The sequence below is a fragment of the Pristiophorus japonicus genome, chromosome 16 (assembly GCF_044704955.1).
Source record: "Pristiophorus japonicus isolate sPriJap1 chromosome 16, sPriJap1.hap1, whole genome shotgun sequence".
Classification (NCBI taxonomy): Eukaryota; Metazoa; Chordata; class Chondrichthyes; family Pristiophoridae; genus Pristiophorus; species Pristiophorus japonicus.
In genome coordinates, this window is record NC_091992.1 from 114,393,167 (window position 1) to 114,414,919 (window position 21,753).

At 41.0% G+C, this 21,753-nt stretch overlaps 1 protein-coding gene and 1 long non-coding RNA gene across 3 annotated transcripts in view; one reads left to right on the top strand and one right to left on the bottom strand.

The window, feature by feature from the left end:
* ccdc40 (coiled-coil domain 40 molecular ruler complex subunit) overlaps positions 1–21,753 on the bottom strand; it is an 83,870-nt gene that overhangs the window by 38,726 nt on the left and 23,391 nt on the right. For both annotated transcript variants that reach the window (XM_070857709.1, XM_070857708.1), the window contains 8 exons: positions 21,574–21,657; positions 20,226–20,445; positions 14,323–14,480; positions 12,296–12,418; positions 11,582–11,703; positions 9,708–9,951; positions 7,696–7,878; positions 4,004–4,249 (listed from right to left, as the gene is read on the bottom strand). In XM_070857709.1, coding sequence (XP_070713810.1) covers positions 4,004–4,249; positions 7,696–7,878; positions 9,708–9,951; positions 11,582–11,703; positions 12,296–12,418; positions 14,323–14,480; positions 20,226–20,445; positions 21,574–21,657 — 1,380 coding nt within the window. The remainder of the gene's footprint in view (positions 1–4,003; positions 4,250–7,695; positions 7,879–9,707; positions 9,952–11,581; positions 11,704–12,295; positions 12,419–14,322; positions 14,481–20,225; positions 20,446–21,573; positions 21,658–21,753) is intronic.
* Positions 13,227–19,695, top strand: LOC139226738 (uncharacterized). Its single transcript, XR_011587306.1, has 4 exons — positions 13,227–13,585; positions 13,756–13,794; positions 16,946–17,032; positions 18,314–19,695. It is a non-coding gene; the product is annotated as an uncharacterized lncRNA (long non-coding RNA).

A 21,753-nucleotide genomic window follows, 5' to 3' on the forward strand; every position in this document is an offset into this window, starting at 1 on the left:
GAAAGAGTGAGGTCAAATTATAACTTTTGGGTGGCCTCCCAGGGCAGAATACGCCTGTTCCAGCAGCGAAAAAGTAGCAGTCACTTTGAGACCCAAACCTCATTTAACTGGAATTGGAAAGTTGCCTGCTCCAAACAGACATCCTGTGCAGCTCGCTGGATTCAGGCCGGCGCAGTATCAGATGGCCAGGAGGCTGCTCCTCCTGGCCTGACAATAATCATTCAAAACATAACTTTTCAGGGCCGTTTCAGCTCTACCACCAGTAAAACTAGTTGGAGAATGCATGGCTCAGACTCAAACCAATTCTGTCACAAAAAAGCAATCAGGGTCCTATGTACCTCGTAGGACTCCAATTAATGTATAGAAATGGACCTATTGCGAGAAACAGGCAGGTACTTTGGTCGCTCAAAGATAGGTCCCTATCAGTAGGCACAATATTAATGTAAGAACACAAGAACATAAGAATTAGGAGCAGAAGTAGGCCATTCGGCCCATCGAGCCTGCTCCACCATTCAATGAGATCATGGCTGATCTTCTAACTCAACACTTTTCTGCACTATCCCCATATCCCTTAATATCCAAAAATCTATCGATCTCTGTCTTGAATATACTGCATGTTAACTTTCAGTGATTCGTGTACAAGGACACCCAGGTCTCTCTGAACACCAACATTTCCCAATCTCTCACCATTTAAAAAATACTCTGCTTTTCTATTTTTCCAACCAAAATGGATAACGTCACACTTCTTCATATTATATTCCATTTGCCATGTTCTTGTCCATTCAGTTAGCCTGTATATATTCCCTTGAAGTCTCTTTGCATCCTCCTCACAACTTACATTCCCACCTAGCTTTGTATCATCAGCAAACTTGGATATATTACATTTGGTCCCCTCAGCCAAATCATTGATATAGATTGTGAATAGTTGGGGCCCAAGCACCGATCCTTGCTGCACCTCACTAGTTACAGCCTGCCAACCCAAAAATTACCCGTTTATTCTTACTCTCTGTTTTTTGTCCATTAACCAATCCTCAATCCATGCTAGTATATTCATGATGATAATGATGATGCTAGTATGTTACCCCCAATCCCATGAGCCCTAATTTTGTTCAGTAACCTCTTGTGTGGCACTTTATCGAATGCTTTCTAAAAATCCAAATATACCACATCCACTGGTTCCCCCATAATCTATTCTGCTAGTTACAACCTCAAAAAACTCTAACAGATTTGGCAAACATGATTTCTCTTTCATAAATCCATGTTGACTCTGTCCAATCCTATTATTATTTTCTAAGTGCCCTGTTACCACATCCTTAATAATGGATTCTAGCATTTTTCCTACTACTATTACTGTCAGGCTAACTGATCTGTAGTTCCCCATTTTCTCTCTCCTTCCTTTCTTAAATAGCAGGGTTACATTAGCTAACTTCCAATCTGCGGGAATCGTTCTAGAATCTATGGAATTTTGGAAGATGCAACCAATGCATCCACTATTTCTACTGCCATCTCTTTCAACCCCCTAGGATGTCGGCCATTAGGTCCAGGGGATTTATCGGCTTTCAGTCCCATTAATTTCTCCAGTACTTTTTTTTATTACGACATAGTATTTACAGCACAGAAACAGTCATCTTCAATTTTCAAATAAAGTACCAGTTGAATTTTTACTTGCATTTTACCCTGTTGAAAATTAGAAAAAGTCAATACTGATGACTCACACCTATGAAGAAGGGTGGGTGAGGGAGAGAAAATGAGGCAGAGAGAAACAAATAGATAGAAAGGCAGTTAATTTCATTATTTTAATTTGATTTGATTTTTTAAATACAAGTTGAATTTTGAAAGCAAGCAAAACAATTAAGGGAAACAGACAGGAAAGTAGACTAGGAGGGGAAGGGGAAGGTCACAAGATAATTTTGGATGAGAAAGCCCATTAAGACCATCTTATTACATCCATTCCGAGTTATTAATATTAAAGAGTTCCTAATGTTCCCCTGCAGCATCCAATAGTTTCTTAAAAGGTTTTAGCCTCCATTACTCTATCAGGAAATTAATCCCACACATCTAAAATAAAAGGATCGAGCTGACAATTCAAAGGAGAAGAGGTAGGGGTAGTGATGGGAGTTGTGGTTTTAACCCTGCTCCTGTGGAACTATAATATCCAGAGTGCACAATGATATCCAGTGTCACATGGGATTCAGGTAGAAAGGGATCATTCTACTGGTCCAGGGAGTTATCACTACTGCTGTCAAAATGTGTATGTGTAAAAGATAGCTACATCATGGGAACCGTAACCCTGCTCCTATGAAACTGTAATACTGTACCCAGTTTGTAAAAAGGAGAAGACATGATACATGACAATCAGACAGAAAATTGACAAAGAACTGAGTTATGAACATTGGAAAAACATTAAAAGTAAAAAGATCTATTTTCAGTATTTTATGCAGTTTAAGCCATTAAATACAAATTCTTAGTTAGCAATGCTTTTGGACCCAAAATAAAATAGGATGGACACAGTGACCACATGGATGCCCAACCTCAATAGAACCTGCGCGATTTTAATTCTAAAGATTTAAGTCAAATGAAAATTGTGTGGATTCTACAACAAGCCAGTGATCCACTCCGCCAGGTTCTGACCAGGGAGCAAAGTTGAAAATGACCTCCTCCCCCAAAGTATATTCTCACTCATGATGTGCAACAAAAGTAATCCACTAATTACTATATAAATTTGGGTGAGAACTCACTAGCACCCCAAACGATTCAAATTTCCTTCCTTACAGGCCAACTATTCTGTATCAAAACAAGTTCAGGTTGAACCTCCCTTATCCAGAACCCTCGGGACCTGGCTTGTTCTGGATAAAGGATTTTTCTGGACGAGGGGTGGTCAGGTTAAATTGGATGGTACAGGTACTGAGCAAGGGGATATCTGGGCTAGCGGGAGTCAGCAGCGAGGAAGGACTTCAATTTGTTCATGTCGGAGTTCTGCGCATGTGCCACCCGGTTCTGGAATGGTTCTGGACGAGGGGTGATTGGTTCTGGATAAGGGAGTTCTGGATAAGGAAGGTTTCAACCTGTATATTTTAAAAGCTATAGGGGCCAAAATTGCCCTCTGCCCAAAATGGGGCGCACCTATCGTCTTTTAGGTGCTCCGTCCACCCCAATGCACGGGGCGGACATTCAAGCGATTTTCAGCTTTTTGGTTTATGTTTCTGGTCAGAGCGGTTTTGGCGGGAAAGGGGCAGAAGTGCAATCGGGATGGAGTGGCCGCTACTAGCGGGGCGGAAGTGGGGGCGGGTCAGAGTGGCCGACGCTCCAAGTCATCAGCACCGCGCTGATGATGTCATCGCGTTGATGCGTCACAACATGCCTCCACTTCAGTTAAAGGGGAGGGCTGCTGCGAACTCTGCAGCCACTTTAGTGGCAAACATTGGGCCACCAGGGAGGGTTTCAGCCGGGCCAGCACCCAAGAGTGGGTCCAGGCCTGTTGACGGCCTGACCAAACCCGCGGGCATAATTGTCGGCCCAACCTGGCAGTCAACCGACAATAAAAAATAAAACGGAGTCGCCAGCAGTGCGACCTTCTCTTTAAGGGTGGCCGCGCCGCCCAGCCATAAAAAGGCTACCGACAGAAAAAGCTGTCAGTGGCAGCGACCGGCGGTGCCGCCACCCCTGCGGGGCAATTCCGCATGGGGCAATTTCCAAAAGGGGGTCGCCGCCAGTCAGTAAGGGGTTGGCACCTGCACGACGCGGCGGGAAAACGGGCAGGGCGGTCCCGTACACCGCTCCAAAATTAAAACCACCTCAAAGAGGCGGCCCCTCTGCGTCAACCGAGTGGTGATTCTTTACCGACCCGTGGCCACCATAGAAAAGGGAAAATTCAGAACCATAATGTTCCATTTTCAAAGACTAAAAATATATAGACGTTTACGGGAAAACTCACTAATAAGTTACTATTTCACCTCTTAAAATTCGCAAGAGTTAATAAATGATACTTGATTGTTGCACTTACTCCTTGTTCTGCTCTGAGCTGTGCAATCTTCTTGTTGTGACTGTTGAGCACTGACTGTTTGTTTTGAATGACAAGCATTCGTTTAGCAATGTCCTTCTCACTCAATGTGATTACTTTGTTTTTCTCATTCAATTCAATGTGCTGTTCATTCAAAATTTTTTGCAGCATGCTTAGTTCTGCTTTGCTCTCATTTATGTCCAGATTTATTTGAGCATAGTCATTTTCTGATTTGGCATAATCAATTTCCTACAAAGAAGATAAGAAATATTTTTAGTAGAAGTTCACTGATAGTACTTAAATAGTACGAGAAAAATCTTTATATATACGTACCATCAAAGAGTTTACTAACATTATTATTTTAATATTTATTTTTTATAACCATCAAAGCGAGGAATGACAACGTTCAGTAATTAAGCATTTTCCCTTTGTACCAAGTGACAGTCCTTGTATAGGTACAACATTTTTCAGAAAGGAAGCTCCCTTTGAACTGCTCCAATGAGATGCCTACGCCACTTTTATACTTAGCTGGCAGTGTAAAGTTAGCATCTTGCATTAATGTTGTTGACACAGTTCTCGTGGTGCTAACAACGTTAACATTTGTAGGACCTCTGTCATTTTGCAAACCTCAGAACCTTTTTTATGATGCTGAATGCCTCGAGTCATGTATGTGCATGTAGGTTGGTGGTTTTGGTGGTAATGTGATATTATATATGATAACATATGGATTACTTGGGCTTATAAATAGAGGAATAGAATATAAAAGCAAAGAGATCATGCTGGAAAATTATAAATCACTGGTTAGGCCTCAGCTGGAGTATTGTTGGCAATTCTGGGAACCACACTTCGGGAAAGATGTAAAGGCCTTAGAAAGGGTGCACAAGATGTGACCAGGAATGAGGGACTTCAGTTATGGGGAGAGGTTGGAAAAGTTAGGACTGTTCTCCTTGGAACAGAAAAGGTTAAGTGGTGACCTAATGCAGGTTTTCAAGATGATGAAAGGTTTTGATAAGAGTAGATCGAGAAAATGTATTCCCTCTGGCAAGTGTGCCAGTAACTTTTTTCTTATTCGTTCCGGGATGTGGCGTTGCATATTCAAAAGCATTGACAAAAGATTGAGAGGGGAAATGAGGAAAAAAGTTTTCACTCAGAGAGTTGTCTGGATCTCGAACGCTCGACCTGAAATGATGGTGGAAGCTGATTCCGTAACTAATTTTAAAAGGGAATTGGACAGGTACTTGAGGATGAGGCACTTGCAGGTTTACAGACAAAAAGCAGGGATGTGGGACTAAGCACAACCGCTCTTTCAAAAAGCCAGCACAGGCATGACGAGCCAAATGGCCTCCTTCTTCTGTGCTGTAAGTTTCTGTGATTCTAGGAACCTGAATATCGTATCAATAAGCGCAATTCAATTTTGTCAGTCAATGTTCTTTGACAGAGATTATCCAATTAACACTAAATTATGGCACTTTGTGCCATAGTTTTACCTTCATTGGTACCTAAAATGAGAGTTTTCAGCTTAGTTACACTTAGAATTCATGAGAGCTATTAGGGAGGAGTTTCATCCTGCATGGTCTTTTCAAATACAGTTAAGACCATATAAAATGCACAAGTAACTATTATTTGTATAGATCTGTTAATATTAGCCATACACCCTGCCTACCAGGTCCTGGAGGTTAAAACATCTGTTCCACACATTTCCTGAAAACAATATTTTTTTTTCCATTTTTATATTATTATCGATTAAAAGAAACCAAAAATCTTATGAAAATACTGCAGAGTACTTTCCGAAATAATCACCTCAGTTATTATAAACTAATTACTGGAAAACCAATTTTTCCCTTTGGTTTTATCTGAAGCCCATTACCGTCCAAAGTGGATCGGGCAGTGGCTGATATAAACCATCTTGTTGGTTTCCACTAGTGTTTAACTATATGCAAAAATCAGTAAGAAATGTAAAACAAGCCGGATGGCTGGGGGCTTGGCCTCACATGTATGAGTGAAGCTTGAGTATACAAACTGTGCATGCATTGTAAATTAAGATGTTTTTGCAGCTTAATGATTACTCTGTTCCAAAGGGTTTAACAATGAGATTTAACGTGAGAAAAATTGAGTACCCCAAGATGGAGAAAGGAGCCTAATTATGTGGATGACCACTGAAATATAAGAAACCACTTAAAGTTATAATTTACTTCACAATATACAACATGCGCTATTGTGGGGAAGGGAGGTGGGAGAATAATGGCATCCATTCACTTTCAAGCACTGTTTTCAAAGAGCATGCAAGCCAAAATAAAATAGGAAGGACACAATGACCGTACGGACACCCACCATAACAATGAGAGATACCAGCAGACTAATTTAAACAAGGACCTTTTGATATGACTTTGTGTATTTCTTGAATGTTTAATTTTTTAAAGACCAGATATCACATGTAACATAACATGACATCCAGGGAAAAATATCAATTTTTCAAGTTTTGTTGTGGGGATGAAGAAAGTAAGAATATGCTCTCTATACTCTTAATGGACAACCTGGATGCCTCTAATATTATTTCCTTTTTGAGAATAATTTCCATGGACAGTTGCTCACCACTCATTTGCACACATTTGGACTCAAAATCAAAGTTTTTTTTAAACCTGATTTTGTTTTTAAAATCTCAAAAGCATTAAAAATATACACGCAGTTACATTTTTGATAATGTAAAGAAGGTACAGTGATAAAATATATAGCATTACTTAGAGCTAAACTTGAGTACATTTTTATAGACTGGATTAGGTTAATTTAGTGGGACAGGGAAGAAGATACAAATTTTACATCAAATAAGAATTACAGCTTTGTACATTGTCATACCATATATGTTCACCCCACACTAAAATGAGCAGGAGCTTTACAGTCATTAAATGCTTCTTAAGTGTGGTTGCTGTTGTAATGTAGAGAAACATGGTCGCCAAATGTGCACAGCAAGGTCCCACAATCAGCAATGAGATACATGATCAGATAATCTGTTTTTAGCGATGTTACTTGAGGAATAAATACTGGTCATGACTCTGGGAGAACTCCCCTTCGAATAGTGCCATGGGATTTTTTATGTCCATCAGGTGTAACATCTCATTTGAAAGATGGCACCTGCAACAATGCAGTACTGCAGTGTCAGCATGGATTATGTGCTCAAGTTTCTGGAGTGGGACTTGAACCCACAACTTTCTGACTCAGAGGATGAGAGCTCTACCACTGAGTCAAGGCTGACACATGTCCATAAACAGGAGATAGCTTTCAAATTCTTTTGGAGCTACGGTGAGTATGAGATGAAAATAAAACTATTGAATTATATTACTCCACTGTATTAGATTAAGGCAGTTAATAGATTTCCAGTAGTCAAGATGTATTTTACAACTATCTACCAGCTTTTACAGACGCCAGTCCATTGATAATTCAGAAGTCAGTTTCAAGAGGCAGTATGGAGCTTCATTAAAAAAGTAATTTCATAAGCAGCAGATATGTCCTAATTTTTAAACATCTTTGATGTGGCAATTTAAACTTCACATATGTATGGCTTTAAAGCTTACCATAAAGAAATATTGTGTGAGTTTTACTGGTATATATTTGGAACCAGCAACACCCTATTGGAAAAAATGTTAGGTGGACAGCATTATAAATATTTATAAGTATTTGATGTATAAGTCTCTCCATACCAGCTGTCGTTTTTGCATTCGAAGCTTGTCATTCAAGTGTTTCAAGTAATTTGTTGCCTGATTCATGGTCAATTTACTCTCTAATTTTGCCACTATCACGTCTTCCAGTTCCACCTTTCTTACATATTCCTTCTCTATTTGCAGTTGCAGCACTCTGAGCTCACTTTGGCGCGTGTTCTGGCTCTAGGTATAAAAAAAGAATGGGTCATAAATTTGTTATATTGAAAAATCAAAAGAACAATCACAGTTGGCAAAAAGAATGTTTTATATTTAGTCCTTCCAGGTAGAGTTAGCTATTGTTAACTTTTTTTCAGGAGAGGATATGTTCCTTTGTAGTTTTGAGGTTGTGCTGACTCTTTCCTGAGCCACTCAGCAATCCTGGCCAAGAAGCCAGGTGGGCAACTAGCTACCAGAAGGGCAACCTGCTCCAAGGTCTCCAATAATGCTGCTTTTAAGCGAATTGCTTTGACATGAGGAAGAGGAGTTAATGACAACATGTCTCTGATTGTCCTTGCCTCCTTCTCCAGGAGCACCTAGCCTTTAATGAGCAGCATAGTTGATATGAGGATCTCAACAGGTTAACTCCAACCCACATCCTACCAGTGCAAAAATGCAAGATAATCAAATGCACTGCTCGGCTGGGGGAATAACATTTCTAAATTAGCACTGGGTTTAAGTTTCACTCTGCATTTTTATTTGAAAATTCATTCATCAATTAATTTGTAAGAGTTGTAGCTTTACACATGTGTACTGTGAGATAAATTATTTCAGAAATAATTTTATTTTTAATTCATAGCATTTATTATAAGTAGATTTTTCACCCCATTCAAAAAAAACAACCATTTGTTACCAAATAATAACTCCCGATGATTAGAATGATAACTGCTAAGGCTGACATTTTATTTTGTTTCCTCCATTTTGTTGCTATTTTCTGTCCCTTTTTATCTTTCTTGGGCAAAATGAGTGAATAGGCGACACTGCTTGGTAACAGCCATAGAAGGTGTGTTATTAAGCACGCTGGTTGATGCCTTCTTTCTCTGAGTAAAATTCTCATATACATTTGGTAGCTTCTCCTAACTGCCTGGCTGAGGTAAGAAACTAAGGAGCGAATTTTAACTCCCCAGAAGCGGGTGTTAAATTTTTTAAAATGGGAATCTGACCCCAACCCGCTGCAAACGCGTCTACTTCCGGTTTAACCGTGGTGAGTTGGCGGTAGGGCAAGTAATCTACTCTCGAGAGACGGGTCAGTCATTTTAATATGTTAATGAGGAAACCTGACAGCGAGAACTGCGGGGAAATATTTTTCCAGCACTGCTTGTGAGCCAGATCAAGCAGGAGTGCTTCCCCCCAGCTCCACAAGCTAACCTGCTGTGATTGCCTCCATCCCTCTCCCCACCGCGATCTGATGTTGACCCCCTCGCGATCCAATGCCAATTACCCCCATGATACTCCACCCCCCCCCCCCCCACCCCCGCCACCTACAATCTCCCTACCGTGATCTCTTCTCCCTTCCTTTCCTCCTTTGAAACCCCTGGCTGCGGCCTTCTACTGCAGGCCTTGCTGCCCAACAGCTCAATAGCCTCTCAATTTAGCCAGCTGCTGGGCAGGAAATGGTAAACATTTAAATTCGGCGTGACCTGCGCGTTCCCCGTATTTTGGGGTTTCTAGGCTGCTAAAAGTCACCCCCGCTCCCTCCCGGTAAATATCAGGAACTAAATGTGTGGATAGCCACTCACATGAACCTTTATTTTAATGCTATGTCGCATTAGAAATCTAACTGATGGACTAGAATTTTATTGGATAAGAATATTAGACATTAAACAGCTAAGAAATGTAGCTGCTGTTATGGCATAATACTCTGGTCGTTGAACACCCAACTGGTACATTTAGAAACTGACAGTGCAGGAATCAAAATCCAGCTAGGATTAGCTATTTCAAATCCAACAAATATTCAGGGTTACTAAATACTGATTTCTATTTGTTAATAATATTCATAATGTCAATGCTCTTACGAATGCAGCTTTGTTGAGCAAACGTTGTGTCTCATGTAGTGTCCGAGTGTAGGTGCTATAGTCACGCTTTAATCCTTCCTGCTTTGTCAGATTCTGTGTAATCATTTTCTGGGTCATGTTAACGTCATTCATCAATCTGTTCAGAGTGACAGTTAGAACCTCGTTCTTCTCCTCTTGTTTCATGATAAGATTTTTATAGACCTGCACTTCAGTCTTCAATGTATCCCCCTGGTGCTTTGACTGTCTGGATGAAGGAAACAGAATCATTAGAAACTATCATAAACTGGTAGAATAGGAAATTGCCAGCTATTAGATAATTCTTACAATTTAACAGCAGGGATTTTAGGAAAATTAGAGGAGGAATACTGCCAATTGCACCAAATTTTCAAAGATAGGAAACTGAAATTAGCTTGAATATCAATAGAAAAATTGCCCATCTATAGTATTAGTTGCGAGATGAGGTACAATATGTACGTTGCAAGATGTATACAAAACAGAAGCATATGATATGTTAGAAAAGTTAAGATACATGATAGAAACAAGTAAGAGTATACAGAAAGGCAAATTCTCATCTTTTGAAGAGGATACAGAAGTCACTTATTGTACATGGGTGCACCAATGTTTTTTGCTAAGCAAACGCTAACTGGATGACATGAACCAAACAGAGGAATTTCTATGTGCTCATTAATATAGAGCTCCAACCTCTTTACTACCCTGTTTACACTGGAGGTTGGAGGCTGAATCAATCAGCCAAAATGTACATTCTGTTTGACAATGTAAAATCACATGGATTATATGTACTAAATCAGTGCTGATAAATTGGCGGCCTTATCCGTTAATGTCAAGCATATATACAGATAAATGCAAGTGTAAACTCTGACAGACAAGTCAGAGATTGAAGGTGAACATTTCTTGGAAGGAAGTATTTCTTCTATAGAGACTCCTGGTTTGGGTCTGAAACTCTTTAACTCTTTTGAGTTTACCTGAAAATAAACATAAACATTAAAACCGTGCCACCCGCCTGGGTGACACAGCAGACATTTTCAAGGCCCCCTTTTTTTTTCTCTTTTTTTTTTGGTTTTTTTGGGGCGCTAAAATCAAATTTTTTCCAGTGCCCCCTATAAAAGGGGAGGGGGACACTAAAAGCACCGGCAATTAAAACAAATTAAACTTTAAAACGTAAAATCAAATTAAAATTTGGTTGCCGGGCGTGATGATGCACTCCAGTCCCTCCGGTGCCCACCTCTCGCTGAAACTCTTTAACTCTTTTAGAGTCTACCTGTGAAAACATAAAACAATAACGGTGCCACCCAACCTGGGTGACACTCCAGACATTTACAAGGCCCTTTTTTTCCCCCCCTTTTTTTTGTTTTTTTTTGTGTTTTTCTTTTTTTGGTTTTTTTTTTTGGGCACTAAAATCACAATTTTCCCCAGTGCCCCCTATAAAAGGGAAGGGGGACACTAAAATCACCGGCAATTAAAACAAATTAAACTTAAAAAACGTAAAATCAAATTAAAATTTGGTTGCCGGGCGTGATGATGCACTCCAGTCCCTCCGGTGCCCACCTCTCGCGGAAGGCCGCGAGCGTACCGGTGGACACCGCGTGCCTGAAACTCTTTAAACTGAGAAAAGAAACACTCAGCTGATGTCAATTGTCTGTCAGCAAACAGCTCTATTAGCGTTTATAACAAATGGCACCCTTTTCAGATCGTTAGCAGGCAAGAGCTAGAAAAATCTTTGAAATGCAATACTGGCTGAGGAGCAGAACCAGACATGAACAATAACAAAACAAATTATTCAAATATTTCTGAAAAATTAATAACATTTTCTGACCATCGAACTGATATCACTTTATTTAGATGCTGAACCGTACCTGACAGCTTCCTGCATCGCGGCATAGGCCTCATCACGCCGCCGCATCCCAATTAGGCTACTCTTCCACTGCTCTATTAGTTGCCTCTTCTCAAAGCCAATTGCCACAATCTCTGTGTTAGCCTGTGAAATTATTTGAGAGATTTAATAAACAGAGAAGAAAGCTGCAATTAATTATGAAAGAACTAAAACAATACATCTATTTTGAATGAGCATTAACATTTACTGGTCATCAGAAGTGACTGACAGGACCTCTGAAGCTGCATTCAAGTTCACACCTGCTATTAAGGCTGAGTGAGAGAAACATGGGAGCACCAGCATAACTCGAGTCCACTGGTTCTGCATTGTTCTACGGGTATTGGTCTAAGGCCTGCAACTGCAGTACTGCAGTATAACCAGTCCCTAATATGACTGCAGGAAAACGGAAAATTGTCTGTAAGCTTTCTAGATGGGGCAATATAGGTGGTTTGCTCCACACTGTACTCAGATAAAGCCAGTGGCTGACATCCCAAAAATTGTCATATTAACAGAAAAAAAGCAGTACACAGGTATCCTAAACTTTTTATAAAACATTGGATCCACAGTATTGTATTGAACAGTGGCAGGCAATGCGAAGGTGCCAAATTTTTGTTTCATACAGCAGTGACTTGCACACATCGTAAAATATGTCTGAATTTGCAGATGGCTATAGTTGTGCTAAGGATTATTATCTCACCTCTGCTACTGTCTTCCGTGATGCTTTTGTTTCTTCTACTTGTGCTGCATACTGGGCTTCATACATTGCAATCTGTTCTCGCAGTGCATCCATTTGAGATACTAAACGGTCTACAAACATGTCCTAGAGCACAAAAGAGTATTAGTAGTAGTTTACTGCTAAGATAGAGCAAAGTTTCATAATAACAAGGAGTGGCCATTACATGTAGCTTTTAGAAAAAAAAAACTGGCATTTATATAGCATCTTTCACTTCCTCAGGACGTCCTAACGACTTCTTCATGGTCAATTAGGTTCTTCTTCTGTGTAATTACTGTGTATTATAGGCAAACGCGGTAGCTAATTTGCGCACAGTAAGATCCCACAAACAGTAATGACCAGATAATCTGGGCTTATTTAGTGGTGTTAGCTGAGGGATAAATGTTAGCCAGAACACCAAGAGAAGACCCTGTTCTTCTTCAAATAGTAGCACAGGATCTTTCACTTCCCCGAGCAGGCAGATGGGTCCTCAGTTTACCGTCTCATCTGAAACATGACATCTCTGACAATGCAGCACTCCCTCAGTATTGAGCTGATATATCTGGAGCAGAACTTGCACCTACGACCTTCTAACTTAGAGGTGTTGAAGTGAGAGTGTAATTTTAGCATGGACCTCTGGGCTGGAAGAAGGTAGGTCCATGGGGTGGGGCTCTGATCTCGGGTCAGAGGGGAATCAGGAACGGCAGTGGCCCAGGCTGGTTTTGTGGAGCCCAGGGTAGCACTCCTGCTCCTTCTGGCCCCATAAAAATAAAGTGAAATTTAATCCTTGTCAGCCAGCAACCAGCTGATACTGGGGGAAGCAATAAACGTTGCACGCTCCGCCCTGTTCAGTCTTAAAATAGCATTGGGATCCTATTGATGTCAATTTGAATATCTAAATCAGCTGTGCGCCTTCTTCAAGCAGCTGCCCGGGTCGCCTATTGAGAGGATCTCAGCAAAATGGAGACAGCCACAGCGACGGCAAGAACAGGGAGCTAAATTCAGCCAAGCCATTTTCAGAGTGCTACCGCCCTGATCCCAATGGACGGAAGGCCTTAAAGTTTAACCCATGATCTTCTAAAAAGTGATTTATCTGTCTCATGTAAATAAATCAGCAAAAGCCCTGAAGGTTACTAATACAAATGAATGTTTGAAAATATTTATGTTAGAAATAAATTATAAGTTGTAGTGCCATTATTTGTGGGTTGGGTGCCATTACTTGACTTACTAGGCTCTAAGAAGATTGTTCCCGGCTATGGAGAAAATCGGCTCAAGGTAGGCTGTACGTAACGTCATGCTGGGAAAGATCAAGGTCTCTACAGTAACACGACTAAGGAGCAAGTAGAAAGGATTTACTTAAAATTATAATCTGATGTTTCAACTGATTTTGTTGTGGAGTTCTAAAATTATGCAACTGTAAAGTAACACTGTATTTCTGATACTAGAGACCGGAAAAAAAGGAAATGTCAGCATCTCAGTTTTTGGTAAGCTTCTTAAGTTGACTCTCTAGATTTTCAAACTGATTGGGTGACAAGCAAGTTATAATTTTAAATATAAAGTAACCAGAGAGTTGTATTGCTCTGTATTATGGTCGTTGATTTTCTAAATGGAAAGTTCCTAATTGTAACATTCTTTTGAGGACGAGGTTGTTTGGGTTCTAGACACTTCCCCACAGCAGGAGAGGAAGAAAATTATTATAAAAAAAGATGAGCTATTCCAGGCTGCAGCGGCATACCACTCTGTAATCAGCTCAAATATAGCATCAGTGGAGGCCCGAGGAGCAGACTGTCTGCCAACTCTCTTGACTTGCAGTGCTATGAGGCATCGGTGCAGATACATTTCAATGTAACTCTGCTAAATAAATTTCAGTAACAAGTAAATACAATTTTATACGGAACAGGTTTTTCTGATCACACTACTTCCTTTTAGTATTAATGTTCTACTACTCTGTAACATGGTTACTAGGAACTTGTATCAGATAACTTTTAAGACAAATTTGTGATCCACTGTACCTGCTTCTGTTTCAGCTTGGCTGCCTGTGTTTTTTCAGCCTCTAACTTTTCTGTTGCACACTTCATCACCATAATGTCAGAGCACACATCATGTTTTAAGCTCTCCATGTAGAAGTGCCGCAGTGCAATGTTCTCAACTTCTGTTTGTAGTTGCGCCACTATGATTAGATTACATAATAACATCAAGTAGCATCACTCAATATCAAATCTATCAAAAAGGGAGAGCATGCACAATCTTTACTTGAGTTCTATCTTCTGTTGACTGAGACCATGGGGCTGAAATTCAAGGTCTCACAGAGACCCATTAATGCCCGTTTGCGGCGGCCATTCGTCAAAATTGAACGGCTGCCGCTTTGGGGTCAACTGGCCGACCTGACCCAAATTCAGGTCATGGATTTTTCGGCCTGGACCCCATACCGCCCGATGCTGATGACCGCTGCAAGTGAGTCATCAGTTAGTGCACCGCCACTTCTAATTAAAATAAAAACTTACCAACCTATCATCCGCCACGCGGTGCCTCCAACAGGTTTTTCTGTCAGTGAATCTTCTCCGCACTGAGTGGGATTAAAGGGGAGGGCCCACTGCTGCAGCCGCCATCTGTTAATTTTTGCTGGCCGACTTCCCGATCAGCCAGCAAGACAGTGCTCCTGGGTTCGGCTGGGCCGCTAATGGGCAGCCTGGCCACCCCCTCTTGGGTGCCAGTCCGCTGGCCCGGCCGAAACCCTCCCTGGTGGCCCAGTGGCCAAAGATTAAAAAAATGACTGAATCTCTCACCTTTAATGGAGAGGAGAGTGTGGTGACACACATGCACTGGGACATCACCACTATGCCACCGTTGATTGACAGCGTCAGAGTCCCGGTCCGATATTCAGCCACTCAGCCTGGTTTTGAGTCTATGGCCCGCCCCCATTATGACACATTTCCTCTGGGACTTTGAAAAAATGTCAAAGTCCTGAAAATGACTATTCCGACTACATCAAAGATCCGTGCAGTAAGTACAAAGAAAAAATCATAGGTGCGCCAGCTTTATTGCGCTGCTAAATTTCAGCCCCCATATATGTGGCACTATGGTTTGTTTAATGGGTTACAGATAGCTGGGGATCCATCACAGACCCAATCCACTTCCGGACCGGGGTCAAACAGGGCTGCATCATCGCCCCAACCCTCTTCTCAATCTTCCTCGTTGCTATGCTCCACCTCACAGTCAACAAGCTCCCCGCTGGAGTGGAACTAAAGTACAGAACCAGTGGGAACCTGTTCAACCTGCGCCGTCTCCAGGACAGTTCAAGACCATCCCAACCTCTGTCATCGAGCTACAGTACGCAGACGACGCCTGCGTCTGTGCACATACAGAGGCTGAACTCCAGGACATAGTCGACGTGTTTACTGAGGCGTACGAAAGCATGGGCCTTACGCTAAACATCAGTAAGACAAAGGTCCTCCACCAGCTATCCTCACCACACAGCATTGCCCCTCAGTCATCAAGATCCACGACACGGCCTTGGACACAGTGGACCACTTCCCATATCTCGGGAGACTCCTATCAACAAGAGCAGTCATCGACGACGAGACCCAACACCGCCTCCAGTGCACCAGTGCAGTCTTCGGCCGCCTGAGGAAAAGAGTGTTTGAAGACCAGGCCCCCAAAACTGCACCATGCTCATGGTCTACAGGGCTGTAGTAATACCTGCCCTCCTGTATGGCTCAGAGACATGGACCATGTACAACAGGCCAAGTTGCTGGAGAAATATCACCAACGATGTCTCCGCAAGATCCTACAAATCTCCTGGGAGGACAGGTGCACCAACATCAGCGTCCTCGTCCAGGCTAACATCCCCAGCATTGAAGCACTGACCACACTCGATCAGCTCCGCTGGGCAGGCCACATGGTTCGCATGCCAGGCACGAGACTCCTAAAGCAAGTGCTCTACTCGGAGTTCCTTCACGGCAAACGAGCCAAAGGTGGGCAGCGGAAACGTTACAAGGACACCCTCAAAGCCTCCCTGATAAAGTGCGACATCCCCACTGACACCTGTGAGTCCCTGGCCCAAGACTGCCCTAAGGGGAGGAAGTGCATCTGAGAGGGTGCTGAGCATCTCGAGTCTCAATGCCGAGAGTATGCAGAAATCAAGCGTAGGCAGCGGAAAGAGTGTGTGGCAAATCAGTCCCACCCACCCCTTCCCTCAACGACTATCTGCTCCACTTGTGACAGAGTCTGTGGCTCTAGTATTGGACTGTTCAGCCACCAAAGAACTCACTTCAGGAGTGGAAGCAAGTCTTCCTCGATTCTGAGAGACTGCCTATGATGATGACAGATAACTGGAAGAAAGCAGAATATTTCAAAATTGCAGCAAAGTATTTCAAACTTAATTTCTGGACAATAAGTGTTTTTTCAAGCTCATAGTGTGAAGAGAAAAGTGGGAAATAAGGTGTTAAAAAGGAAAAACAGAATATGTGAAATTAGTACTTTCTCACTTAAGTATAATTGTACTAATCTTGCATTTAAAAAAAATACTTTATGAAGAGTTAACTTAAAAATGATTGTCTTTTAATGTTGCTCGTGGCTGTTATTTATAGTAAATTAAATTTGGTGACATTATGTTGATGTTTACTCCGTGTTCAGTTTTGCAGGCTGATGACTCATCAATCAGCTTGAGAAGTATTTCAGTTGGAACATTTCCAAGCGAAAAAAACATTTACAAATTAAAAGGTAAAAAGAAACAAATAAAAACTTATTTGTGGGGTTTGGGTGGGCTGCGAGACCCAGCACAACACAATGACAAAGTTGGGTGTGCAATACACGTGCGCAGTATAAAAACCTTTTATTTGCTTTCCACAGTAGCATATGAACTATTATGTGACTCTGGTCACCGCATTTTGCTGTTTTTATCTTCCTGCCTCCCACTCAAACTAAGTCTACCCAGCAAACACATCACAGACACCTCTGTGTTAAAATATTTAGAATAAGCAAAGTTTTACTTATTAAATGTTGATCACAGAATCATAGAAACTTACAGCACAGAAGGAGGCCATCCAGCCCCCATCTCCCCTCTAGATCTTTTGCCAATGATTTTGAATATGTGACCTCTAGTTATTGACCCACTGGCCAGAGCGAATAATTTTTCTTTATCTACTCTATCAAAACCTCTCATCATCTTGAAAACCTCTATTAGATCGCCTCTTAACGTTCTCCATTCCAAGGAGAACAGTCCTAACTTGTCCAACCTCTCCTCATAACTGAAGTCCCTCATCCCTGGTAACATCATGGTAAACTTTCGCTGGGCCCTTACAAAGGCCTTTACATCTTTCCTGAAGTGTGGTGCCTAGAATTGTCCACAATATACCAGCTGAGGCTTAACCAGTGATTTATAACCTTGTAGCATGATCTCTTTGCTTTTATATTCTATTCCTCTATGTATAAACCCAAGTAATCCATATGCTTTTCAACCACACCATTTATAATATATTGTCTTTCTATATTAGTCCTCTCAAAGTGCATGATGTTGAATTAAAAAATATGTATTTACATTTTATAAAAGTATCCATTTCTGTTTACTGTCGACTAGAATACTGCATACACAATTGCACCAATACTGACAATTCTGGCTGCTATCCCCATATGATATGTAATTTCCGGTTTGCAGAACTCTGTGATATGCATTTCCATTACACTTTTATTAAGTATTAATAAATTAGAACAAGCCAGTTTCACATAGGTCAACTTTTTATACAAGCTAAACATGAATTTAGGTGCTTTCCTTTTTAGATTGACTTAACTGATGGCTTTATTTCTGGTACTTCTTCATCTGATATTTGTAGCCTCACTATCTTCTCTGATTTCAGATAGAACATCCATATCTCCTTCATTGTTAAAGATGCTTCTAAAAAGCTTAGCTTAATCTTTTGTGCCAAATTCGATTTTCCTCTCAATTACCCTTAATTTTGTATAAATCTCAAATCTGTCAAAGACTTAAATTTCTCTTATTTTCAGGCTCTTCTAACATGACTCACAACACCCATGGACAGATGACAAGAAAAAGCTTGACATGTGATGCAGGATCCTTCTCCCATTTTTTCCCTCTTTGGTTGCAACCTTTTTCATTTTAATAAATACTACAGTCAGTATTTCTTTGAACCTTCCTTACTTGTTTTTTCTAAGTTATAAACATTCTATCTTACACACACTTATTCCTCTTCACATCCTTGGTCCATTGGAGAAAATCCCATCTCATTGACTCATATTTTATCTCCCCTTTTTGATAGTACCTAAAAATTGTGGAGTTCTTTACCTTCCTCAATCTTCCTTTCCTCCTACAATCTACTGGCTTTATAATGGAGATTAAGGTAACCTAATCACTATTTGCTGATTCATTTCGTTGTCTTTGTCCTTGGCCCCTTCTTTTCCCCATCTAAATACTGCCCCTTGGCGACATCATCCGTAAACATGGATTCAGCTTCCACATGTATGTTGACGGCATCCAGCTCCACTTCTCCACCATGTTTCTTGACCCTCCCACTACCTCTGTATTGTCAGACTGCTTGTCCAAAAGCCAGACTTGGATTTCCTTCAATTTCCTTCCGTTAAACATTGGGACCACTGAAGCCATCATCCTTACCCCCACCAGAAACTCCATATTCTCACCATCCCCGATCTCAGGCTGAACCAGACTTTTTCCAACCTTAGCGTCCTATTTGACTGAGCTGAGCTTCTGATTCCATATCCTCACCATCTACTCTCCTCTCCGTAACAACACCTGCCTCAACTCCTGCCTCATCCATGCCTTTGTCACCTCCAGGTGTGACCGTTACATTGCTTCCCTGTCTGGCCTCCCATCCTCCAAACTGTAAACTTTAGCTCAACCAAAATTCTACTGCCCGTATCCTATAACGCAATAAGTCTCGCGCGCCTGTCCAACATTGAACCTTTCTGCCTCTCCACCTCTCTCTCTTCCTTTAAGCCCCTCCTTAAAACTAGGTAGTGCAGCGGAGGTTCACCAGACTGATTTCTGGGATGGCTGGGCTGTCATATGAGGAGAGACTGGATCGACTGGGCCTGTATTCACTGTAGTTTAGAAGGATGAGAGGGGATCTCTGAGAAACATCTAAAATTCTGACAGGACTGGACAGGTTAGATGCAGGAAGAATGATCGCGATGTTGGGGAAGTCCAGAACCAGGGGTCGCAGTCTAAGGATAAGAGGCAAGCCATTTAGGACCGAGATGAGGAGAAACTTCTTCACTCAGAGAGTTGTTAACCTGTGGAATTCTCTACCGCAGAGAGTTGTTGATGCCAGTTCTTTAGATATATTCAAGAGGGAGTTAGATATGCCCCTTGCGGCGAAAGGGATCAAGGGGTATGGAGAGAAAGCAGGAAAGGGGTACAGAGGTGAATGATCAGCCATGATCTTATTGAATGGTGGTGCAGGCCCGAAGGGCCGAATGGCCTACTCCTGCACCTATTTTCTATGTTTCTATGTTTCTTTAACCAAGCTTTTGATCACTCATCCTAATAGCTCCTTATTTATCTTAAAGTTCATTTTTGTCTGATTATGCTTCCGTAAAGCAGCTTGGGATGTTTTTCTATGTTTGCTTGCCAGTTATTGAAGGTGTTAGTGTGCATAAATTGGAAGTGCTTATTTGATTTAGGTTGCCTTGGTCAGTTATGTGCAGAAGGGAGCTTGCTGGAACAGGTTGAATTATGTACATTTGTCTAATTTGAGTCCAACATGGCATTTGATATAATTCTCAGTCACATCATTTTCCTTTATACATATCCAGCAAAGACAAACATATTTCAGCGTTTAGAAGGGAGACTTCTGTTAACTAATAAGTCACTGACTTTAATGAGAGTTTTTGTTTCGATTTTGTAGCTGTAGCAAACAATTAACTAAACTGTTAAACTCACCTTTTGAGCGCTCGCTATTTGTTGTGGATTGTGACATTTGGTAAAGATTCCTCACATATGCCAAATCATCCTCTGCCTGTCTTCTCTTTGCTGATGCTGATGAGCAACGGTTATGGTATTTTTCAAGTTCCATTTGCATTTGGGCAAGAGACTGTTGTACTCCATAAAGAATCACTCCTGTGTCTTCACGCTCAGCTGTTTGCTTTTTCATTCTCCAGGTCTTTGAGGAAAAAAAAGTAAAGTCATTAACTACTGGCTTCATTTTACTTAATCTGTAAAGGAAACTATTGGGGGCACAGAATTAAATTGTATTGGTGTATATGATAAACACCCTTCACCACGTATACACTGTAGTGATCACAATGGTGAACACACAACATGGTTTACTAAAAATGCAGAATCCTGTTGAAGGTGGAAGTAATTGAATGATTTACCCACATATTGCAGTATTGAAATAAAAGTGTTCAGTAATGATAAAATTGATTCTGTGTATGTATAAATGTTAAAAAATGAGATTATACGAAAAGACAGTTTTGAAAGAGACAAAATGGAAGCTCACAGACTTCCAGTATGTTGTTTGTATATTGTGTTAATTGAAAAGCCATTAACCTAGTCAAGGGGTGGCGCCGGTCCTCCAGACAGACACATGTGTGAGGAGAGCCAATAAGGAACTGCCCTGAAACCAAGGTCCAATCCTGAAGCTTCCGGAGAAACAATGGCGTTGAGAGATATATAAACTCAAGCCACAATTTGCTCTGTCTCTTTTCTTAAGCACATGGCAAAGCAGGACCTTCCTCTACAGACCAAGAAGCAGGCCATGTGCTTTGCCAGAAGGAAGTAAAGTATACCGTTTTTATTGTAACCTCATTGTATCTATTGTAACTAAATCGATCCGTAGGATAGCTGATGACTGCTGATAGATGTACATGTGTGCGTGTTTAATAAACTATTCCAAATTGTTTCAGAAGAATCAAGTCTCGCTGTCAATTTAATGCCAGAGATTTAGAGATCTTACAGATGGGCCCATTTAAAAAGCAATACAAAACAGATAAATAACTTTTAATAGTAATTTTTCTCAATTTTGGATGTCATGTTTGTTGACACTTCCTCTCTATTCAAGGAACGTGCTAAATGTTTACACTGCAAATAATAGCCATGCCAAAAGATCTGTAGTCATGTGTTATATCTAGCAAACAATTTTCTGCAGAATAAGTTCCCATAACTGTCATACGTAAGTATTATCATTGGAGAGCTGTAATTTAAATGTTGCCGAATGCCAAATCACTGTATTAACATTTATATTATTTGATTATATGCAATGCATTAAAAGCTGTGTTACTGCACTTACCAATTCCCTGAGCTCCAGGATTAACTTGTCCATTTGCTTTGAAAGATGGTTCTTCAGAGCTTCCTGGAAGCGCTTCATTAGAGGCTATGTTATTAAAAGAAGAATTTTTTAAAAGGTAGATTATTTTTCTTTTTTCTTTTGGTGAACCCGTAATCATCAAACTGATTACAAAAGCTCAGA